Source organism: Acomys russatus, chromosome 14 (assembly GCF_903995435.1).
Source record: "Acomys russatus chromosome 14, mAcoRus1.1, whole genome shotgun sequence".
NCBI classification, from domain to species: Eukaryota; Metazoa; Chordata; class Mammalia; order Rodentia; family Muridae; genus Acomys; species Acomys russatus.
In genome coordinates, this window is record NC_067150.1 from 56,077,881 (window position 1) to 56,100,345 (window position 22,465).

Here is a 22,465-nt window from a genome sequence, read left to right on the forward strand (position 1 = left end):
TTCTGTTTCTAACCTCACAATATTCAGTAGAAAGCTCTGTTTCTAGGGCATGATCAGTGGAAGATACCTATTCCATTTTCATGAGTTGATTAACGTGAAACACTGGGTTGCTTGAAACTCCTATCTACATATAAGTTGGCATAATTGAGAATTATATAGAAGCTGAATTTGAGGTGACACTGTTCTAATGATATTCTAAATCTGTGTTTTCGCTCTTTTGTGGGTTGCCTTTCATTTGTGTAAGAATTTACACTTAGACTCCTATAAGAAATGTATGTATAATGTATATATATATATAATGTATAATGTATATATATATAATGTATAAAAAGGTTCTAGAGTAATAAAAGTGATAAAGTAGATATATGCAAATAACCATATTGAAAATGTTAAATATATGCTTTAAAGTGTATGGCAACTTTTTAGGGGTGTGTGTGTTCTTAGTACTATTTTTCTTATTATTTCTAACCTAGCCTTTGTAGATGAAGTTTGATAAATGTTAAACAATTAATAGTTATAATTATTGAAGGTTAACATCTATATAAATCCTACTGACACATTCAGAATTATGTGATGAACATTCATGCAACTTTTGGACCTTCTAGATGTGTGAAATAAGGCTTTTTATTGGCATTCAACTTAAAACTCCTATGTCCAAGAGACAGTGAGCTAATATTTCCCGATGCTGTCACAGGTCTCATTTGCAGATATCCTCAAGAAGACTACGAGTCATTCTCACTACCGGAGTCTGTTCCCCTGTTTTGTTTGCCGATGGGTGCAACTATTGAACGCTGGCCACCAAACAGCAAATACCCTCTTCCTGTGTTTTCTACATTTGTGTTAACTGGAGCCTCAGCTGAAAAGGTATGGTGTATTTTACTAGTTTGCTAATTTCTTGTACATTTTCAAGTCACAAGCTTCAAGAAATACTACTGCAAGAGACAGTACTAAACCCTAACTAGATTGAACTAATCAATAAACATTTCTTCCATTTGGTTGAATTTCCTATATCCAGTGACAAGAAAAGAGAGTTTTCCCATCCTCCCAAATGGTTGCTTTGGTTTTGTTTCTAACATTAGTGGAGACTTTTCTCATCATCACCTGTTGATCCCTCGTTGCGTCATTGTCTGTGCTAGAAAGGCTCCTAAGTAACGTCAGAGGAAGTATAAAACATAATGTGGTTTACAAAATAGACTTTTTTGTTACTATGAAGAATCAAAGTTTGTACTTGCCAGGTGAGTACTGTACTGCTAAGCTACACTCCAGCCTGGAATTGCAGAGTTCTCGTTGAAGGGGAGCTTCGAAATCAGCTAGACCAGCATTCTCATATTGTGCATAGGGAAATCAAGGTACAGAATATTTTAGTGAATTGTACACAGTTCAGATTTACCTCACTTTCTTACTAAATAATTTTGAAACATTTCTTATAAAACTATTGGGATGATATCTGCCTTGTTGCTGCTGCTTTGAAACAGCCTTTTTTATATAGACAGTCTGCTCTTGAACTTGTTTAGATCTTCTGCTTCCTTAGTGCTGGGATTAATGGCATGGGAACCATGCCAAGGCTCGCTGCTTTCAGTCTTTATTTTAAAAATATAGTTTACGGGCTGGAGAGATGGTTCAGTGGTTAAGAGCACTGTCTGCTCTTCCAGAGATTCTGTGTTCAGTTCCCAGGAACCACATGGTGGCTCTCAACCATCTATACCCTCTAATCCCCACTTCTGGCATGCAGGTATACATGTAGCTAGAGAGCACTCACATACATAAAAATAAATTTTAAAAAAATTAAAAATAAAAATAATTAAAATAAAAATATTTTTTAACCAAAATCTCTATTTTCTTTTTTCTCAAAATACTCTGTTTTCAATAATAAAGATGCATAAAGGTATTACTGTATAGCTAACAGATGTGTCAAGAAAGCAGTCAGCAGGGTGGTGACTCAGCCTGTAAACCCCGTACTCAGGAGGCTGAAGCAGAAGATGGCAAGTTTGAGGCTAGCCTAGGAAACCTAGGCCTTTTTTTTCTTTCTTTCTTTCTTTTTTTTTTAGAAAAGCAAGATTGATTTTACCACTGTGTTCCTAGTCCTAGCACCTTACCTGCCCATAGCAAGCATCCACTAGTCACCTGATGTCATGCTTTGAATAAGTGATATAAAGGATATTTATTAAATGTATTCTTGTCTTACAGGTCTATGGTGCTGCTATTCAGTTTTATGAACCATACTCTGAGGAGAACCTTACAGAAAAACAGAGACTTCTTTTGGGTTTAACGTCTCTGGTGGATGGAAAATCTGATAGTTCTAGAACAATTCACACTAACAAATGCATCTGTCTTCTTTCTCACTGGCCTTTTTTTGATGCATTCAGAAAGTTTCTGACCTTTCTGTATCGTTATTCCATCTCTGGACCTCATGCCCTTCCAATTGAGAAGTAAGTTGGAAGTTTCATGGTTTAAAATTTGACACTCCAAGCTGGGCATGGTGGCACATTTCTGTGAGTTTAACACAGGCCTGGTCAACATAGTGAGTTCCAGGATAGCCAGGGCTATGTAGAGAGACCTTGTCTCAAAAAAATTTTTCAGCCCCTTCCATGGTATATTTACACTAGTAATTAAATAAATTTTATATGGAGCTTGGGTTTCTTGAGAGTTATTTCAGAAAAACACTTGGTTATTTTATTCATATAAAGTTTCATATTGTTAAACAATTTTATTTCTGCCAGAAAATGTCTTAATTAATTTTGAAATGAATTATTTGGAATAAACATAAAATACTCTTATGAAGTTTATAGCTGCTAGTTTGGAGAAATACTGGAACTAGGTTTTCTTGCAGTACTGCCCTGCAGGTGCCTTGTCATTGCGCCACGTCCGCAGCCTGAAGAAATTAAAAGTCTAAAGCTGCATTTGTAATTTCTATGTGTAATTTAAGGTGTTATTAACCTTTAAGATAGTCCCACCTTAGATATGAATTTAAAAGAATTTAAATTTGATAAGGGCATTTTATTTTTCATTTTGTAATTTTAGTAATTTGCTCAGCACTGAAATGGGATAATGTTTTGTGTAGTAACACATAATGCAAAGGAGTTCTAGGGACATTGCTGTAGACTTGACTTCTGTCTTTCAGGGCTGATAGTCATATTTTGACCTCTGCTACTTCAAGCCATCTATCTCTTCAGCCCTTTGGCAGAATTTTCTGACTCTGATTAGAGTTGGGAAGTAATACAGTTATCATAAAAGCATTCAAATCTAGTATTGCTCCCATAATCCCGGGCTCTTTTCTGTTCACATTTTTATAGTCCAAAACCTAGCACTTCTCAAATTTTTTGGTATTAGAACCCCTTTAAAATCTTACGATGATTCAGTGAGCTTTTTATGTGTTATGTCTTTCAATAACAGATATCTTGTTGCAATAAAAATTAAAACTTACTTATAATTTATTTATTCATTTATAATTTATTTAAGAATTAATAAACTAATTACATGTTTAAATATCTCTTTGAAAAGTTACTTTTTTAAAACAAAAGGTTAGTGAGAAGAGTGAGTTTTTACATTTTTAATCCCTTGGCTAATTGAGCCCAGCTGAGCTCTCATTCGTGGTTCTGCATTCAGTCTGTTGCAGGTTTTGTCTTTGTTGAGGTATGTGAAGAAAATCTGGCCTGACACAGACATGTCAATAGAAAAGGGAGGGGCACTTAACTAGTCATTTTAGGATTTTTTTTTTTTTTGGCATTATACCAAAGCTTGACAAATGGTAATTTCTTCCAACTTATTAGTAATGCACCATATGAAGCCTAAGTGATAAAGTTTTCTTCTGTGTTCTGTTAAAATCTGAAGGTCTCTCTTAGTCTTGACTGAATATTGACTCATGCACGCATGATCTTGTAGCATTGTGTATTAGTCATTTGGACAACAGTTGTTCATTGAGGTAAACACATCTTTGGAATATAGTCAAATGTCTTCTTCAATACAAGGAAATCAGTTGTTAATATCACTATCTGTGGCATCAGAAGAGTTTTTAAAATTATATATATATATATATATATATATATATATATATATATATTGTGTGTGTGTGTGTGTGCGCGCACGCATGTTGGCATGTTCTTGCCATGGTGCACATGTGGAGGTCAAAGGATAACTTGCAGCAGTCAGTTCTCTTTTTCCAGTATGTGGGTCCTGGGAATTGAACTCAGGTCATCAAGCTCGGCAGCAAGTACCTTTCTTGCTAGCCAGCAGTTTTTGTTTTGTTTTTGTTTTTGATCAAGTTCATTGTGATACTAGGGATCAAACCAGGACCATATACACGCTACAAGTTTTCTTCCTCCTAGCCTCATTGCCGATACTCAGAAAAGGTTTTGAGTATTAGGAAGCTTTTGGGTTAATGGTAACAAATTCTTACTTTTCCTTTGAAAATTGAATTTAATTATTAACAAGTATTTCTAGCTGTCTTCCTTGAAGTCATGGTGAAAATCATACTTTTATGTGGAAAATATCTGTTGAATACTCAAACTGGATAAGCTTAACTTGCCCGTCTTTCAAGTAAACATGACACTCCGTGTGTGAACAAAACAGCAGGCCTGACTCGTAACTCAGTCCTGTGAGTGCTCTTGCAAAATCAAGATGGCCACCATACTTCTGTATGCAACAGTAATGCTTTATGAGTACTCACCCCTTTATCACAGAATATTCTAAATGCATAAATGCTCCAGAGTCAAGATACAGAACAAATATTTACTATCTTTTTTTAAAAATAGTGTTCTGCCTGCATGTGTGCAGAAGAGGGCACCAGATCTCATTATAGGTGGTTGTGAGCCACCATGTGGTTGCTGGGAATTGATTTCAGGAACTTTGGAAAAACAGCCAGTACTCTTACCTTCTGAGCCATCTCTCCAGCCTTACTATTTCAAATACATTAATTCAGACATCTTTTCTTTCTTTCTTTCTTTTTTTCTTTTTTGTTTTGTTTGTTTGCTTGTTTGTTTTTCGAGACAGGGTTTCTCTGTGTATCCTTGGCTCACAGCGTCCTAGACTTACTCTGTAGACCAGGCTGGCCTCAAAATCACAACGATCCCCCTGCCTCTGCCTCCCGAGTGCTGGGATTAAAGGCGTGCACCACCACTGCCCGGCTCCAGATGTCTCATTTATCATTTTTATTTAATGTGTGTGATTGTTTTGTCTGTGTGTATATCTGTGAACCACATGTGTGCCTGGTGCCCTTGGAGGTTAGAGGAGTTATAGATGGCAAATCACCATGTAGGTGTTGGGAACTGAACTGAGTTCTGCAAGAATAGCAAATGCTCTTAACTGCTGAGCCATCTTTCCAGCCCCTATTACAGACATTCTTAGATAAAATTGACGTTTCTTTTACTGTTACAGTGTAATAGTAAAACAGTAAACTACAGCACCGGCTGGTTTACCCTGCCTAGATTCTTGATCGGGTGTCAGCAGTCTCACTCACAGTGCTTTTGCACAGTCGTTGCCATTGCAACTGTGTGAGAAAGGCAGATGGAGTCTGTTACCATAAAATGAGTCTCAGGCACCTTTAGAGTTTCATGTATCATACAAAAGTCCCGATTTCCTGACTGCTTCAGATAATCAAACAGATGCGCATCTTCGGCTACTCATTCTTCTGGTCTTTTTTCCGCTTCCAGATTTGAAGTAGTGGCAGGGACTTGGAGCTTTGTACATAGTTAAAACCCATGACTCGTCCACTCTCCATTCATTGGTAGTGATCTCACGTCTAAAAATAAGATAAATTTAAAATAATGTTTAGAAGAAAAACAATACAAGAAGACAGCTTATTCCCAAAGAGAATAAAATATTTTTATGTTTTTGTCTTTATTTTTTCCCCTTTCTATAGTGTTCAAAACTAAACTTGTTGATTTGTAAATGAGTGTAATTCTGGTGCTCAGGAGGCAGAGGCAGGAGGACTACAAATTCAAGGCTAACCTTGCCTGTATAGCAGGATCGTAGCCCTAAGACCCACGTGATGTAGTTCAGTGGGAAAATGCTTGCTGGTATGTGCAAGGATTTGGGTTTGATCCATATCACCATAAACAAAACAAAAACAAAACCATATTGTTGATGTATATTTTTATCCATCGTTGAATAGAAGGCTTATTGAGATGGGGAAGTCTTTTTGTTGTCTAGGCTGCCTTGAACTCCTGGACTGGTGATCCTCAGCCTCCTGAGTAGGTGAGACTACAGGTATACATCACCTCCTCCAGCTTATTCATCATTACAGACATTTAAACTCATTCATTTTTTAGTACCTTAGATGTTATGTCACAAAATATGAGGGATTAATTAAAAAACGTATCACAAATGTAAGAATGACTATTACCTGCTTGGAGAGAAGAAAACATGGTTTTGAGACAGTAAAAATGCACACTTTGTTGACTGTGATCAGCTATTAATGTAAAGTTAGTCGATTTAGGCAGAGGCAACTTTAATGATACAAACAACTTTTTGTTGTTAATTTGCTTTCACAGTACTAGGGGCTTTGGAGTTTAAGTGCACAGAGCCTTGAGGGGCTTGAGTTTGTGATGTTATGTTAACCATGTAGCAAATGATACTCATTTTGGAATCAATCAAGTTTCTGTTTTTGTTTTTAAGGCATATTTCTCATTTTATGCATAAAGTTCCTTTTCCATCTCCTCAGAGGCCACGGATTTTAGTTCAGGTAAGGTTCTTTTAATATGAAGGCCATATAAATTATTATTAATGGCTCCATCCGCATATAACCCAAAAATAACAACTTTAAGTGGGGAAAAGTAGAATGAGCCCTGGAGAAAACCAGATGTTCTTTGATGCTGGAACTAGGGCTCTAATATTTTATTAACGCCATCCATAGAAGGGGACTTTGTGGTGTAATCATGTAATCCCAGCACTTAGGAGGTAGAGGCGGGAGGGTTGAGAGTTTGGTTTCAGCCTGGGCTACCTACATAGTCACTTTCAGGCTAGCTTTGTCTACATAGTGAGTCTGTCTCAAGAAAAAAAAAAAAATACACAAGGAATGACTTTACCCTTAAATTATTTCTGAATATTTTAAAGTTTGGGCCTTTGACAATCATACAGTTGTTAAATGTATTAGAATAGTTATCAGGAATAGCTGTGTGTATATTTTGCAGGAGGGAGGAGATGCCTGTGTCTTTGATACAACAGAGAAATGTAATTGATGATAAGTGTTTTCACAGTTGAATGCATCTCTGCTCTTTTGCTTATATCTTGTTTGGGGTCTTGATAATTCAAATTTTCTGTTGTTTAATATATGAAATGATTCATACAAAGGAAATATTTTAATGTGTTGTCACCATGTGTGTTACTGGTTACCACAGCCCTGAGGGTGGTATTGTTAGTAGTAGAAATCATTGGGCAAATAGATATTTACTTACTGATTTGTAGAAATGTGTATAAATTTGAAAATGCTGGTAAAATTAATTGCATTATAATATTGATACTGATTGATAAAGTTTCTAGAACATACTTGTGATGGTGTTGACAATTGGCTTGCACATCCATTCATTACTTTATGGTACTTAGTGCCAGAGTGTGAAATGGAGCAGTCTACTCTAAATACATATGGAATTGTTTTATAGCAGAAGCTGGCAAGTGTTTCTGGTATGAATCTTATATAAATATTAATCTTTGAAGGTTATCCAGTCTCTGTTGCAGGGCTCAACTCTGTTGTTATAACACAAAGTCAGCTAGAGAGTGGTGGGGAAAAACCACATGGCTGTATTCCATTAAGACTGCTTACAAGGCAGGTAGCCCATGGATTTGTTACAGACCATAAACTTACTGACAGAAGAGATAGGATTCACAGTAAGAAGTTATTGGAGCAGGCCGGGGGTGAGGGCGTACTTTAGAGAATGCACATGGCAGTGACTGCGCTTACACTGCTGACCAGGGGAACCTGATGGGCAGCATCATTAGTCCATGTCTGTTACCAGAGGGTGGTGGTTCAGAGCGCATCTTTATATTTCAAATGCTTTGTTTTAAATCTTCAGTTATCACCGCATGATAATTTGATTCTCAGTCAGCCTGTTTCTTCACCTCTTCCACTAAGGCAAGTAAAGCTTCATTTCTACTTGTTTTTCTAAGTCTGTGTGTACATATTCCCACATCCGTGCAGCTGCCAACAGAGTCCAGAAGACGGTGTTGGGTTTCTTGGAAGTGAGTTATAAGTAGTTGTGAACTTCCCAACATGGGTGCTGAACTCTGGTCCTCCCGAAGAGCAATAGGCACCATTTCTCCTGACCTAATTGGCTCTCTAAATCTAGTGTGAACCAAAGTAACAAATATGCATATTGCCTTTCCTAGCTAAAATGTCAAATGGAAGTACTTTTCATGTAACTGTTTCTTAGCGGGTACTTTTTACTTACTATTAGGGTTACAATTTTTAAGAAGAAAGAAATGCTTTTACAATAGTGTTTGGTATTTCTGTGTATCCTTACTATCAAGTACTTACTATTACATAATTGAGAATACAAGTAGATTATGATGGAAATTCATTTTTATATCTAAATACATTTTTTTTCAAGACAGAATTTCTCTGTGTCCTGGAACTTGCTCTGTAAACCAGTCTGGCCTTGAACTCAGAGATCCACCTGCCTCTACTTCCCAGATTGCTGGAATTAAAGTTGTGTGCTACCACTGTCTGGCTCAAATGCATTTTAGACTTAATAAAAAAAAAAAACTTATGAATGGGAGGATACAAGGGATGGGATAAAACATTGAGATGTAACAAGAATAAATTAATAAAAAAAAACGTATTAAGCAGAACATATTTCATCATTCCAAAAGTTCAGAGAAATTACAAAGTATGCTTTCCCTATAATATCATCTCTTGAAATTTAATTAGCTATGTAATTCTTCTGTCAGAAATAGTTATGTTATAATTAAACTATTACATTGTACACACCTTAGGGAGACCAGCTGCCATCTTTGACATTATTTTGTAAGAATTACAGATGATTTCATCATTAGCCCTTAGCCCAGGGTGATGAATGTTTTTTGAGCTTCTTATCTGAGCTGAAAATAAAGTGGACACACTGATTACAAATGATTTTAAATTGCCAGGAGGGCTTCACTGAGGTAACCGTATTGTTGAGATACAATGTCTACATCCCAACCATTCATCCAAGCAAAGCATACAAGTCAATGACTTCATTCACAGAACCCTGCAGCTATTATTGTAGTAAAATTTAGGGCACAATACTTATCCTAAAGAACCAGCCCTGTGTTTTTTTTTTTTTTTTTTTTTTTTTTCTGTTAGCCTTGATTCTGTCTGTTCTTACAAATATGTGTCCAAACACAAAAGGAGTGAAACACATACACACATTCACACATGCTTGGACACACGTGCACGCGCACACACACAGACTACACTCCATATGCATGCGCAGCATAGGCACCTGCTGATGTACTGTACTGTTCTATAGGTTTGTATTTTATATAAATGAAATGATACTATTTTTAGTCTTTTTATTTCTGACTTCACTGAATGCGTCTGTAGGTTCAGTCACGATGCAGCATGCGTTGCTATGGTACTTCATTCCTTTCACTCCAGCTAATATTTCATTGTGTGAATACATTGCATTTTATCTGTTTATCTATTAGGAAGCATCTATATTTTGGCTGTTGTGAATAACTTTTGCTTTGAGAATACACAAGTTTTTTTGCGGGCAATGTTTTCATTTTTTCAAAAAAAAAACCCTTATTATTAGTTTTGCTTCATCATAAAAAGTTAACCCAGTAAAACCAGTTATTTAGCATTATACAGGCAAAATGTTCATTGGTCACTGGATTACTTGGTTATTCCAATATTTTCTTCCCATATGGAACATCTAAGCTTATTGTTTTATTAATTTGCCTTGTAGGTGTACCTCACCATTTTGTTGATCTTGATTCCCTAATGCCATTATCATTATAATAATAGTGAGGAGTTTCTGTTCATCAATCCGAACTTTAATATTTATACTTACTTAAGGGTGATAGACCTGAAAAGATATTGTTTCCTAAGAATCACAGTGAAAGGAAGCCATAATAAAAAGCCTTTAATTAAAGCCAGACATGATGGTGCACACCTTTAAAAAAAATCCTACGACTTGGGAGGGTGAGGTAGACAGGTCTCTATAAGTTCAAAGCCAGCCTGTAACATAGTGAGCCCCGTGACAGCCAAGACTATATAGTGAGATCCTTACTCAAAAGTAAGTAAAAAATCTTTCTATGAAAGGGTTAGCTTTTAACCATGCATTCATTTGCCTAGTTGAATTCTTTTGAGGGGACATTATATATTTTTTACATAAAGTGAAGCAGGTATGCAGTTCTGTTAGTGAGTATCTGTAGCCCCAGCACTCAGGAGGTCAAGACAAGAAGGCCAACAATTGGAGACCAGCCTGGGCTGCGTAGGAGACCCTGTCTCAGTCACTACAGCAATAGAAGAAGGGAAGCAAACAGGGCAGGCTTGAACACAGTGCTGCAAGTCCATGGCCTAGGAAGCTCATACGATCACATTCTTTCATATTGACACTGTGTTTTCCCTGCCCAAGAACAACAATCATACTTAAAGTTAAGTGTACATGGCCCTGCTAGTCTAAATAATTAGGAATTTATATTGCTATTTTTTTGTTGTGTATTTTTGCTTGGATTGACAGTGGTGGAAAGTTTTCAACACTACTTCAGAATCTTGGCCCTGAAAATGCTGTGACACTACTGGTGTTTGCCGTAACAGAACATAAGATCCTCATCCATTCCCTACGGCCATCAGTGCTTACCAGTGTGACAGAAGCATTAGTGTCTGTAAGTACCCATTTCTTACCGGCAGGCAGTTCAGTTTAAATGTAATTTATTCATGTAATTTAAAGTCATTTTAATGCTTAACTACATTGCAGAAAGTAATGGATTTGTACATTGTCGAAGCAGTTTTAATTTCCCAACTCTTAATTTTAGTTATAATTATTTAATTATTATCAAACATTGAACTTTAATCTAAAATATAATTTTGTGTATGTGCCGATAAGTTTTGCTTCAATGTCAAAATGCTTCCTATCCTCCCATCTTTTGTTTATCCCAGATGATTTTTCCTTTCCACTGGCCGTGCCCATATGTCCCTCTCTGCCCGCTGGCTCTCGCAGACGTCCTCAGTGCACCATGCCCATTCATAGTAGGGATTGATTCCAGATACTTTGATCTTTATGACCCTCCACCCGACGTCAGTTGTGTTGACCTAGACACCAACACCATTTCTCAGTAAGTACACTTGAGGTTTACACCTAAAACTCTATGGACTTTTACGAGACGACTTTGGGATAATCATAGTTGAATTAAAACACTTCATGCATTAATACTTCGATCTTATTTCTCGTTTAACATTATCCAAATACTAGTGCATTACAGCAAAATTAGAATATAGAATTTTTAAATAATCTATAAATTTATATGTAATTTTCCCTTTTACGTTTTCTTCCCCCCCCCCCCCCTTTTGGTTTTTTTGGTTTGGTTTGATTTGGTTTGACTTTTTTGGTTTTTGGTTTTTCGAGACAGGGTTTCTCTGTGTAGCCCTGGCTGTCTTGGACTCTCTTGGTAGATCAGGCTGGCCTTGAACTCAAAGAGATCTGCCTGCTTCTGCCTCCCAAATGCTAGGATAAAGGCATGCGCCCCACGCTCAGCTTCGTTATTTGTTTGTATCCACATTTTCAGATTAGTTTTCCATCTGCCAATCAAGGAGGAAGAAATGGATGCAACAACCCGCCATCCACAGGATCTGGTTAAAATAACTACTATTTACTCCATCAGTAAATACCAAAAGCCAGTTTAGTTTTGCACCTAATAAAGAGATATGAAATAAGGTTTTCTCTATTTACTTACTGGTATTGGAACTGAACCAGAGCTCAGCAGGCTGAGCATGTGTTGTGTCACTGTGGTGCACTGCTCGTCCTCCGTGTCTTGATAACAGGGTTGCAGCGTGCACTCCTTCAGTCTAACTCCACGAGGCTAGGCTGGCTCTCCATCTCTGCCGTGGATCAAAACCTCGGTGGCCTTAAACCGTTAGAAAAGTTGGGGAAGAGAGATATCTTGTTTGGAATCAAAAAAGCTTTTTTAAAAAATGTGCATATATTTCCAAACAAAATATCTTTTATTATTGTTAATAATAACAACAATATTTGATATTATCTTTATACTTTGATCACTAACTAATTGAAGAGTCAAAATGATAGGAGTTGTTTATACTTGGCTCCTTCTTTAGTATTGTCGCCCTTCTAAGCCTTGGAGGACCCCACAAATTGACTAAAGTTCCCTGCTTTCCTTCATCCAGTTCTGAAACTCTAACCTGAAATTTGAAAGAAACACAAATCCCAATTATAGAATTTGATTTTTTTTTTTCTTTTTGTATCCCAGGTACATACAATACAGAGTAAATTCTGATTATCAAGAAATTTCTGAAGTAGGGGAAATAAATTAATATTTATAAAATATAATGTACACAAAGTTGCATGTATAGCCTAAGTGACTATTGTAGGTAGTCTATATCCTTTATGAGAAATTTCACAATTCCTCTGACACATAAGGAATCTCAGTTAAGGGACATGTCATTTACTCTGTGAGCACTTGGTTTTTAAGCTGTTGATCTCTCAGTGTGACCCTAAGACTTCTGCACTGATGATAAGGTAACTATTTGTGTGATAGTAATCTTTTAAGTGAAGACACCATGATTAGAAGGCTATCCAAGATTAAAAGCTCTGGGAAGCTAGGTAAAGCCCCCTACCTGACCTCAGTTCACAGAAACAATATCCAGAGCAAGAGGAGGGATTTACATGAGTAAATGACCATGAGATGTTTTTCTACCTATTTATGCCAAAAACATACCTTGCATGCCTACTTATATAGATTGGTAGCAAAAAGACAAACCAAATAAATATACCACTTTCTCTGAGTTCCTCAAACTCCAGTCTAAGGCAGGAGTGCCTGGAGTGAATGAGGAGGTAGGGTTGGGGTAGGAGGATGCTAGTTGGCAATGTTTTATCAAGACAGTGATGTACAGGTTTTCTAGGACCATGCTCTTAGTCACATTATAAATGCAGAAACAATTAATTTTTTCACAACAGAACATCTGTAATCTTACTCTGCTCTGCCTTTATTTTTATTTTCATTTGTTGGAAAATAAAGGATAAATTCCAAGGTCACCAATTTTTATAAGCTTAAGCTCTGCTCTCACCTACTATTTTCGCCAATTTTTTGCAGTGGTTTTTGTTCTATAAGAAGTTTAGGGGGCAATTGAAAAAGAAAGCCCTGGCATAGAGAGATCTGCTGCCCACTTGCCTGAGTTGTTCTCTGATGCACACAACACAATGGCTTGGCTTTCCTTCTCTTTCTATTGTTCAATTTTCAGAATATTCATTACTTTTTAAGTGAAAATGTTGAATAAATAAGAGGTAGACTAAACAAAAACTATAGTTAAGTCCAAAAGCTTTATGGTACCTTATGCCTCCTGGCCAAAAGGTAGAGGCACCTGCATTGTACAGGCTATAATAAAAGAGATTATAGGCTCCTCCTATAGAGAGACTAGTTTATAACAGACAACCTCTTTTAAATTTATACAGTGCTGGGCTACGGATGGCTCAGAGGCTAAGAGCACTGGCTGCTTTTCCAGAGGTCCTGAGCTCAATCCCAGGAAACACATGGTTCCCAACCATCTGTAATGAGATCTGGTTCCTCCTTCTGGTCTGCAGGCATACATGCAGACAGAACACTGTATACATAATAAATAAATAAATCTTTAAAAAATTTTAGAGTTATACAATGTTTTATAATATATTTGTTTAAAGGATTTAATATTTTAGAATATTTTCTGAAAGACAAAACCCATAATAATTTTTACTTACTCTTTTGTAAACTAAGAAACTAAGAATATAGCAGTGTGTTTTAATAAGGTCTGTATATTGTAGGTTCATTGAAAGTTTTCAGTAATACCTTTTCTTCTTGTAGGGAAAACAGCTACAGTTAGATTGTCCTACTGTTTAGGTGTCTAAGCCCTTGCACATGAAAGCAAAGGTGCCGATCACCTCATCAAGATTTCTGTGATCAGCATAATCCCAGCCAGATGTCATGCTGTACGGACATAACAGTAAATTCTGACGAGGATCCCATCTTCATGCAAATTAACTTTACATAGTCGCTGTCCCATTCCGCCTCTGTCAGAGTCTCTATTAGCCCGACTATTCTGAATGTATTCCATCCTTTGTTGGACGGCTGTTTTCCCTTCGTACATAAATGTGACAGGCTATCCCCCTCTAAAGGTCCGTGTAACAAATGTATTGCTGTTGTCGTTTAATCTCAGAACTGGTGACAAAAAGAATGTAGCCTGGAAGATTCTTCCAAAGAAGCCATGTAAAAATCTGATGAATACACTGAATAATTTGCACCAGCAATTGGCGAAATGTAAGTGGATAACTTAAGGGATGTAACTTATTCTGTGAATATGACTGACTTTGTCTGAATATTTTTCTTTTTTTAGCTAAGGAAATAAGGGAAATGGGGAATGTTTGCATGTCATCTTTCTCAGGGCCCATCTGCTCTGAGTAAATTCCAGTTTTTATAACTATGCTGCTAAAGTAAGTATGATACTTTAACTAATACTTATTTTATTTTAAAGAAAATGGTAACTGGATAGTATGACTCACATGTGTAATCACAGCACTTGGGAAATTGAGGCAGGATAATCACTCACCAAAAATTCAAGGCCAGCCTGGTCTATATAATAAGTTCTGGGCCAGCGAAGCCTGTAAACCCCAGCAGCACTCTGAAGCAGAAGCAACGAGGTTGCTGCAAGGTCAAGCCCAACCTGTATACACAGGTTCCAGGCCAGTCAGGACTAAATAGCAAGACCCTGTCTTTAAAAGTCAGCTGATTTAGATGAAGTGTTTACACCCAGGCCTGATGGTGCACGCCTTTCTTCCTAGCACTTGGAGGCAGAGGCAGGTCTTTTGAGTTCCAGGCCAGCCTGGTTTACGTGTGTGTTCTCGCCAGAGCTACACAGTGAGGCCCTGTCTCCAAAACAAAAGGAAGGAAGGAAGGAAGAGAAAGAAAAGACAGAGTTCACAGTCATTGAGGCCGATCAACATTAAAGCAAAATACGTTAGAAGCAAATTAGTGGTTTATAAATATTTTACAACTTACAAATTTTTGTAAGACCATCTTAATCTTAAGATAATAAAATTCAAAACAGCACTAAAGTGGTTTTTTTTTTTTTTTAATTTTGCTATTACTGAAATAACACAAAGAAATAAGGATTGCCACTGGCCTATTTTCTTCACTTACAAAACGAAAGCTTTAGAAATCTCAGACACGTGATCTAAAGCATGTTAGCAAATGTTGATGTCAGTGAAACCAGAGTCAAGCCCTAACCTCTCCACATAATGTTTATCAGGAAACCATCTCCATTTGCTAAAACATAAAGAAATTAACGAAAATGAAAATTAATTTCAGGATATGGAATGTTTTAGGGAAAAGGCTTATGTAAGAACATATCTTGACAGCGGTTCAGAATTACTGATAAGAATTAAGCTTTTGTTTCCTGAAGTCCCTCAGTATTGTAACAATGGTCCATTCAGTGTCTGTGATTTAGTATTATTTTTTGAAATATGGTCAATGGTGATGTGGCAATAAGGTTCTCGTGTATTTATTATGAAATGTAGACAGAGGAAATAGCCTGTACCTGTGACGGTTCAAGATCCTCAGAATATTGTTTGAAATAGAATAGAAAAAGACAGTGTTAATAAAGTAAATTTAAAAGCAACTACCCAATTTCACAGAAGCTCAAAAGTACTAAGATTTTCTTAAATGACATAAAATAGAGCAAGACTTAATCTTATGAATTAGGTAAATTGCTTACATATTTTATTACCTAAATAGTTTGCTTTCTAGAAGTGCTCTTAGTCCTTTGGAAAACTGCAAAGCCCAACAACTGTTGGAGCAGTATAGAAATAACTCAGTTAAGCAGTCTGTCCAGCTCTAGGGAAGGACAGAATGCAGAAGATACAGCCATGGATACCAAGGGCAAGACATCTGTTTTTTTATTTTAATATATTTTTGATTTTTTGAGACAGAGTTTCTTTGTGTAGTAGCCCTGGCTGTTCTGGAACTGTCTTTGTAGACCAAGGTGGCCTAGAACTCATAGCAAACGTCCTGTCTCTGCCTCCCAAGTGCTGGGATTAAGGTGTGTGCCACCACACCCGGCCTAAGATTTCTGCTTTTTAAAAATGTGTGCGTGAATGTGTGTGTGTGTGTGTGTGTGTGTGTGTGTGTGTGTCCATGTATGTCCATATGTTTGTGGAGGCCAAAGGTTGATGTCATGTGTCTCCCTTGATTACTCTTCAACTTATCTTTTTAAGTCTCATGTGTGTGCGTGCTTAGGTATGCTGTGTGTGGATGCACTCAGGCCCTGTGTGTGGAGGGTAAAGGACAACTTTCAGAGATCATTCTTGCTTTCCGCCCTGTTTGAGGCAGGCTCTCTTTGCCACTGTCCTGCATACTCCAGGCTAGTTGGGCCACTAGGTGCTGGCTGATTCTCCTTTTCTGCCTCCCATTGTAGGAGCACTAGGATTACTGATACAGGCTACTACATTTGCCTTTTATGTGTGTTCTAGAAAACCAAACTCAGGTTTCTAGGTTTGCGTTTCAAGGGCTTTCACCCACTGAGCCTCTTCCCCAGTCTTATGAACTATTTTTGTTTGTTTGTTTGTGTTTCTCTGTGTAGCTGTGGCTGTCCTGGAACTCTCTTTGTAGACCAGGCTGGCCTTGAACTCACAGAGATCTGCCTGCCTCTGCCTCCCGAGTGCTGGGATGAAAGGCATGGTCAGCTTCTGAACCTACTCTTTTTTAAAAAATACTTATTTATTATATGTACAGTAAACTGCCTGCTTGTGTGCCTGCATGCCAGAAGAGGGAACCAGATCTCATTATAGATGGTTATGAGCCACCATGTGGTTGCTGGGGATTGAACTCAGGACCTCAGGAAGAGGAGACAGTGCTCTAAACCACTGAGCCATCTCTCCAGCCCCAGTCTTTCTGTTTGTATCATGCAGGTACTTGTTGTATTTTATGAAGAAAGGAGCGAAAAGGACTGTGTGTTATATATATCCAGTGCTGTGGTTGGTAGGGACTTTTTTCACTAGTGTGTGTGTACACATACATGCTCACATATACAGTTAGGTTAGAGCATGAACTTACTCTGATGATAGATTTATAGGAATAATTTTATGTGTAACTTAGATAAAATACGCTCAACAGAGCCTAAAAATTATAGAGACAGTTTTCTTGAGGTTTGCATACAATGAAGTGATGTAAATGTAAGAGCTGTGGTTATGTGAGCAATTTTGAAAAAAAGATAAATTTTCATCAAAACCAGTGTGAGCCTTATTTTGCATAGGCAAAATTTAAAACCCTGTATTTCTCCACAGTGCAGCAGAGACCGAGAGATGATGGATTAATGGACTTAGCCATGAATGATTATGATTTTAATTCTGGAAAAAGGTTGCACATGATAGATTTGGAAATCCAGGAGGCATTCTTGTTTTTCATGGCCTCTATTTTAAAAGGTTATAGATCATACTTAAGGCCAATAACACAAGCCCCATCCGAGACAGCGACAGATGCAACCTCTCTCTTTGCCCTTCAAGGTGAGTGGTCATGTAAGTTAATAGCTTTCATGTTGTTAGGCTCAAACTTGTGACAGATCACTTGTCCTCTGAATTAATAGCTCATATTTTACAGAGCACATATCTGCTACGACGGGTGTGTGAGTGCCAGCTCTATAGGGCAGCGTCTTTGGCATGGTAACTGGAATCCTAGTAGGAACTGTCTGAAAACTACAGGCCGTCCTGAGCATATTTTATTTCACTTTGTTGTGTCACATATGTGTTGAAGTATCAACGGTTTCAGTTTTTGGCTGACAGGAACCCCCGGGATAGTTAACTCTAGGCTTAAACAGCTTCATTGGATTTATTTCAGTCTGCTTTACAAATACTGTTTTCTGTCTGTAAGTTGAGAAGTCCAGAGTACAGTTGCTGTCATTCTATATAGTTCCTTTCTCTTGTAGTATTTACTACTTGAAAGAGAATCTAGTAAGTATGTGCTCAATGCCGTGTGATGTTGGACATTTGGTATATATTAGTAAGCAAGAAATATGGCTATGGAAAAAGAGACATGGTCACTTCTTTCATAGAGCTTGTAGTCAAGAAGATGCACAAGTAGAAAGTAATAGAATGTACAAATTTAGTTAAAACCTTAAATAGTGTACGTGCAGACAGAGAAAGGGAACACGGGGCAGAGGAAGCATGCACGCAACATGAACAGTAATGTTCAGAAGCAGCAACTGCAGAGACTGAGACACACCAGCTTATACATAATCACCAAGGCAGGGAGATGTGTTCAGAAGCAGCAACTGCAGAGACTGAGACACACTAGCTTATACATAGTCATCAAGGCAGGGAGATGCTTTTGGGTCAGAGCTTGAACTGACTGTCCCTTTTCTATTGTGTCTCCTGTTTCTTCCCCACTTACCCAGGAGTTTAAGTTTTCTTTTGTTCTTCTGTAAAGTAGTGCACAAAATGGGAATATAAATGATATTGTTGATCAAATTTCTTCTATCAGGAAATTTTTCTGAGTCTAGTCTCACATCACCTGTTTATCCTGCATAGCATTCCTAAGAAGCCGGGACCGATCACATCAAAAATTCTATAACATGATGACCAAAACACAAATGTTTATTCGCTTCATTGAGGAATGTTCTTTTGTCAGCGATAAAGATGCAAGCCTGGCTTTTTTTGATGATTGTGTGGATAAAGTAAGTAGTCTACAGTAGTATACCATATTTTGTGCGACTGCTGTAAACATTATTTTATTGTTTCTATTTATACCTTGTAGCAAAATCTAAAATAATTGTATTTTTATAATTGACCACTTACAATGAGAGTTTGGGCAGCCTGCCAGAATTCTCAGCACATATAGTTTTATTAAATTTTACTTAATTTATTGGCGGTAGTAGTAGTAGTTGTGTGTGTGTGTGTGTGTGTGTGTGTGTGTGTGTGTGTGTGTGTGTGTGTGTGTGTGTGTGTACAGGGCACAGAACAACTTCTGAGAGTCAGTTCTCTTCTACCATGGGATCCAGAGAGGGAATCAGGTTGATAAGCTTGTATGGCAAGCACTTAATATCTGCTGAACCATCTTTCTTAAAGCATGCTTCCTTCATTTAAAAAAAAATTACTGTTAAAGTATATGCCTATGTGTGAAAGAGTGTGGGTTTGTATACATGAATACAGTGCCTGGAGAGGCCAGAAGAAGGCATTGGGTCCCCTGGAACTGGAATTCTAGACAGTTGTTTGCTGCCTGCCTTAGGTGCTGGGATCCAAACTCAGGTCCTCAAAAGCATTAAGTGCTTTTTACCGCTGAGCAATCTCTCTGGCCCTAAGAACATACTTCTTAAAGGCGTTTTTGTAGGAATTTTATCTTAAGAAGGTCAAGTTTAGATTTCTAATCCTATCTTTGTACTTAGAGCATGGAACATTTTCCCAAGCCAATGAACCTCCAACATTCTTGGGATATCACATGCTGAGAGTAGAGGGCATAGTATAACAGATACCATGTAACTGGATTTTTTTGGTTTGGTTCTTGTTTGTTTGTTTTGTTTTGTTTTGTTTTGTTTTTTGAGACAGGGCTTTTCTGTAGCCTTGGTTGTCCTGGACTCACTTTGTAGACCTCGAACTCACAGTGACCCGCCTGCCTCTGCCTCCCAAGTGCTGGGATTAAAGGTGCGCACCACCACGCCTGGCTTGCAAGTGGCACTCTTAACCACTGAGTCCAAGATCTGTGTGTTTTGTTTTGTTTTGTTTTGTTTTTGAGACAAGGTTTCTCTGTGTAGCCTTGGCTATCCTGGACTCACTTTGTAGACCAAGCTGGCCTCCAACTCACAGAGATCTGCCTGCCTCTGCCTCCTGAGTGCTAGGATTAAAGGTGTGCACCACCATACCCAGCTTCATATAACTATTTTTATGATTGAGAGTGAATGTATGTTTTATTAATTCTATTTTAAAGTCATACATGAAACTATCCATCTTCCACTCCATCTCTGTGTTATTAGGTGAGATGGAGCTGGGTTCATGTTGGAAACAAAAGAATCAGAAACAGTGACTCCTAACACAGTCTACTCTTGAGTAGGGTAAAGGAAGTCAGTTGTCTAGAGCCCCAGTCATGAGCAATGATTGATCCATTCAGACATGGGACTCAGAACAACAAGAAGAAGAAAATATCCTTCTTGGGGCAGACAGCCTCAGGATATCAGAACTTAGCCAGCGTGAGAAGAGTATGGTGGTGATGGTGGTGTGGAGCTCGGAAGCCTACATGAGTCAACAGAGTGGGGGATGGGCATAGCAAATGGCATGATAAACTTTGACCTGGATGAAAGAGATGCCAGCATGGTCGGCATGGCATCAGTATGTACAGGTGTGTCAAGTTAGGGTGAAGAAGTCATTTACATGGGAACAGAGCAATGAAGAGGGGGGAATGTTACATAAAGGTAGGGAAAATGTTCAAATAAGTGAATGTATTCAAAGTGGTGAAGATTACATGGTCAGGAAAGGGATTTATACATACAAACTTAAAAATGGAACAGCCCTGAATTTGGGGATATGCTATTGGTTTTCAGTGGCAAAGATAGAAGTAACTATAGGTGTAATGGTGTGTGTCTATGTACACATTCATATATTCCATAGCTTTGCACATTCACAGAACCTGGGAGCACTCACCTTAATAGTGATGTATTATAAAACACATAGAGTTTGGCTGCTAAATATCAAAGGGATTGGAACTCTTTGGAGAATTGATTGGTTACAGATTTAGGGCAAAGAAAAGTCCAAGATAAAGCCCTGTAGTAGGAAGTAAGGAATTACTCCAGGAATGATAGCGGCATATAACACGTGTGCAGAACCTTCTGTTGTTTTGATTTTTTTCAAGGCAGGGTTTCTCTGTATAGCCTTGACTGTCCTGGAACTTGCTCTATAGACCAGGCTCACCTCAAACTCATAGAAATCCCCCTGCCTCTGCCTCATAAGTGCTGGGATTAAAGATGTGCACCACCGTCAGCCAACAGCACAGAACCTATTTGAAGGGTTCCCACTATCAAATCTGAGGCAATCCAAGCATCAAATGTTAGTAACAAATTAACCTGTTGAATAAATGGGAAATCATGAGTCTATGCAGACATCACAGTCAGAGAGGAAGCAAGATCTTAACATAGTTCTGTGTACCTCCCTATAAAATAAATATTAGAGCCGGACATGGTGGCTCACGCCTTTAATCCCAGCACTCAGAGGTAGAAGCAGGCGGATTGCTGTGAGTTTGAGGCCAGCCTAGTCTACAAAGCAAGTCTAGGATAGCCAAGGCTACACAGAGAGGCCCTGTCTCAAAAATCCAAAAAAAAAAAAAAAAGACGAAGAAGAAAATATGAATTGAACTATGTAGTGGCATTTAAATTAATCAAAGTGGACATCATCAGTAATGAACAAAATATCCTATGTCCCTAAAAGATGATATCTTTGTTTTTCTTCCTGTTGCTAGGATAGAGTCTCTGACAAAAGGTACTTAAGCAATGAATGGGCTATTTTAGCTCACATCATGTCAAGAGCTTGAGACAGCTGTTCCATAGTTAGAAGACAAAAGCAATCAATGCATATGTGCATTCTTGGCTTGCTTTCTCTTACGAAACCCAGGAACCTCTGCCTAAGGAATGCACCCATAGTGGTATGGGTCTTTCCACCTTAATTAATCAACCTATTACCCACAGACATACCTAGAACCCATTTTTCAGATGATTCTAGATTCTGTTAAGTTGGAATTTTATACTAACCATGTCAATTCCAGTCTCTGTCAATGTGTGAGCAACCCATTTGGGTTATGGGAGTTGAACTCCAGTCCTCTGCAAAAGCAGATGAGCCGTCTCTCCAGCCCCATTTTTCAATGGTTTGTTTTGTTTTGTTTTTTTTAATGTTCTATTCCATCATTCATTTTATTTTATTTTTTTATAAATTTTATTAATTCATATTACATCTCCATGGTTATCCCCTCCCTTGTATCCTCCCATTCCTCCCTCCCTCCCATTTTCCCCTCCCCTATGTCTGTTCCTGAGGGGGATTTCCTCCTCCTGTATATGCTCATAGGGTATCAAGTCTCTTCTTAGTAACCTGCTATCCATTTTTCAATGTTTTAATAAATATTTTAAGCATGCCTTATAAAAATAATGACAGAAATAGGAAGGCATAGTTCTAAGTTTTTTCTAGACCCCTTTTTTACAAAAATAATTGTTCACATAACAGAGGAGAGGTAGGGAGACAGGGATATCTCATATGGAACCAGGTCTCCACAGGTCACATGAATATACATCCTTTGTGAACAGTGATGTGCGTCTGTATAA

At 37.9% G+C, this 22,465-nt stretch overlaps 1 protein-coding gene across 1 annotated transcript in view; it reads left to right on the forward strand.

Annotated features, from left to right (window-relative positions):
- The window catches only part of Dennd4a (DENN domain containing 4A), a 75,101-nt gene that overhangs the window by 13,218 nt on the left and 39,418 nt on the right, over window positions 1-22,465 (forward strand). Inside the window, exons 5-13 of the mRNA XM_051156684.1 lie at window positions 695-864; window positions 2,188-2,429; window positions 6,613-6,679; window positions 8,007-8,065; window positions 10,656-10,800; window positions 11,075-11,250; window positions 14,339-14,439; window positions 17,460-17,678; window positions 18,699-18,844. Coding sequence (XP_051012641.1) covers window positions 695-864; window positions 2,188-2,429; window positions 6,613-6,679; window positions 8,007-8,065; window positions 10,656-10,800; window positions 11,075-11,250; window positions 14,339-14,439; window positions 17,460-17,678; window positions 18,699-18,844 — 1,325 coding nt within the window. The remainder of the gene's footprint in view (window positions 1-694; window positions 865-2,187; window positions 2,430-6,612; window positions 6,680-8,006; window positions 8,066-10,655; window positions 10,801-11,074; window positions 11,251-14,338; window positions 14,440-17,459; window positions 17,679-18,698; window positions 18,845-22,465) is intronic.